Source organism: Pteropus vampyrus, unplaced genomic scaffold (genome assembly GCF_000151845.1).
Source record: "Pteropus vampyrus isolate Shadow unplaced genomic scaffold, Pvam_2.0 Scaffold741, whole genome shotgun sequence".
Classification (NCBI taxonomy): Eukaryota; Metazoa; Chordata; class Mammalia; order Chiroptera; family Pteropodidae; genus Pteropus; species Pteropus vampyrus.
Window position 1 is genome coordinate 12530 of NW_011889522.1, and position 1787 is coordinate 14316.

A 1787-nucleotide genomic window follows, 5' to 3' on the forward strand; every position below is an offset into this window, starting at 1 on the left:
CTACAGCTCCGAGCTGAACGTGAGCTCCCTGCAGCTGGCGGACTCGGCCCTGTACCTCTGTGCCAGCAGCTTAGACACAGCCCTGCGGGGCTCATAGCTTTCTGTACTCAAACCTTCCTGTGGCGGCTGAGGGTGTCAGAGGAAGAGGGAGGAGGCCTTAGCCGAGTTCGAGCACTTTCCTCACACTCTCTCTGCCCTGCCCAGCCCAGCCAGAGCGTCCCTGGAAGTTCTCAGTGTACTGCCAGCACCTTCCCACCCCAGGCACGTGGCAGGAGCTCCTGGTCTGAGCTGGGACGTAGGCGAACATGATGTGTCTTCACGCAAGCTCCACGTGAGTGCGTCTACTTCGCAGACGACGGAGAGCTCGGTGTGCCCTTTTATAGGTAGGATGCTGGAGCTCCTGGAAGTTCCAGATATGTCACATATGTCAAACCTGCTTCCCCATGGCTCCGAAATCAACATTCCCCTAAATTCCATGCTGCTTCCCAGGTCTTGGCCTGCAATGAGACAATGAATTCACCTGTAAATCTTGGAGTTGGAGGTTCAAACAGAGTCATTTGGCAGGCTATAGATAAGACAATTTAGAGAAGGCATTGTGAGTTGGTGACACCTGAAGGGGGGCTCTAGAGGTAAAAATCTGCAGCCTAAGTCAATAATAATTGAGTTCAGTCCGGCCTGAATCACCTGCCAGAGACGAAGCCTTCTTTTGTGAAGGGAGCTCCTGAGTTGAGGCTGGAGGCTCACTCAGTGATGTCACTGACTGACACGTCTTGTGGAGGTAAAATATCCCAAAATGCATTTCTGTGCTCGTGCTCACAGGGGCTCTGGGCTGGGCTGTTCCACAGCTGCCGACCTTGCCATGGCCAGCAAGGCTGTGCGGTCCTTTGTCTCCTGGGAGTAGGTGAGGCCCCAGAAATATTGCGCATCCTTATGCTGAGTTTCCCTATTGTGACTCCAACATTATTTTTATTCTGTCCTTAACCCTTGTCTCCTTTCACAGGGCCCACAAATGCTGGGGTCACCCAGACACCCAGGGATAAGGTGACGAAGATGGGACAAGAAATAACTCTGAGCTGCAAACCGATTTCAAGTCATAGCTACCTTTACTGGTACAGACAGACCTCGGGACAGGGACTGGAGCTTCTGATTTACTTCAACAATCAAGCTCCTATGGACGACAAAGGGGTGTCCAATGCCCGATTCTCAGCTGCGATGCCCAATGAGTCATTCTCCACCCTGAAGATCCAGGCCACAGTCCCTGAGGACTCAGCCACGTACCTCTGTGCCAGCAGCTTAGCCACAGCGCTGCAGAGTCACCCGCTCCCCGTGCAGAAACCCTCAGGCTTCCCCTTCCCCTCCGGCCCCCGGCCGTTCTCAGCAGTCTCTCCAGAGCAAGGGCGTGGGCTGGTGTTTTCACAGTCCCTCGGGAAGACAACAGCACAGTATACCAACAGCATCGCATCGGGAAACTTCTCGTAGGAAGGCAATAGGCGACTGGTTTCTGTCATTCCTTGCAAATTCTCACAGACGATGGCTTAGTCCAAGATTGAGGGTCAGTGTCACCCACTGGGCTCTCAAGTGGTCATGGAAGCTGAAACTGTGTAGCTGCTGCACGAGGGACCTCATCGAGGCTGGCTTGTCTTCAGATGGCGGCGCGTGGTCCCTCCTGCCTTGGCCCTCACCTTCGGAACGATGCGTGGAGCCGTGGTTACATCCTCAGAACTGCTCAGCCCTCCCCAATTTCTTCCAACACTCCTCATTACAAGTTTTCCACACTTGTCTTCCTA

The 1787-nt window shown here is 53.9% G+C and overlaps 1 gene segment (V, D, J or C); it reads left to right on the top strand.

Moving 5' to 3' along the window:
• LOC105309448 overlaps positions 1 to 97 on the top strand; it is a 3889-nt gene extending 3792 nt beyond the window's left edge. The window contains 1 exon segment of the V gene segment in view: positions 7 to 97. Coding sequence covers positions 7 to 97 — 91 coding nt within the window.
• The last annotated feature ends 1690 nt before the right edge of the window (positions 98 to 1787 follow it).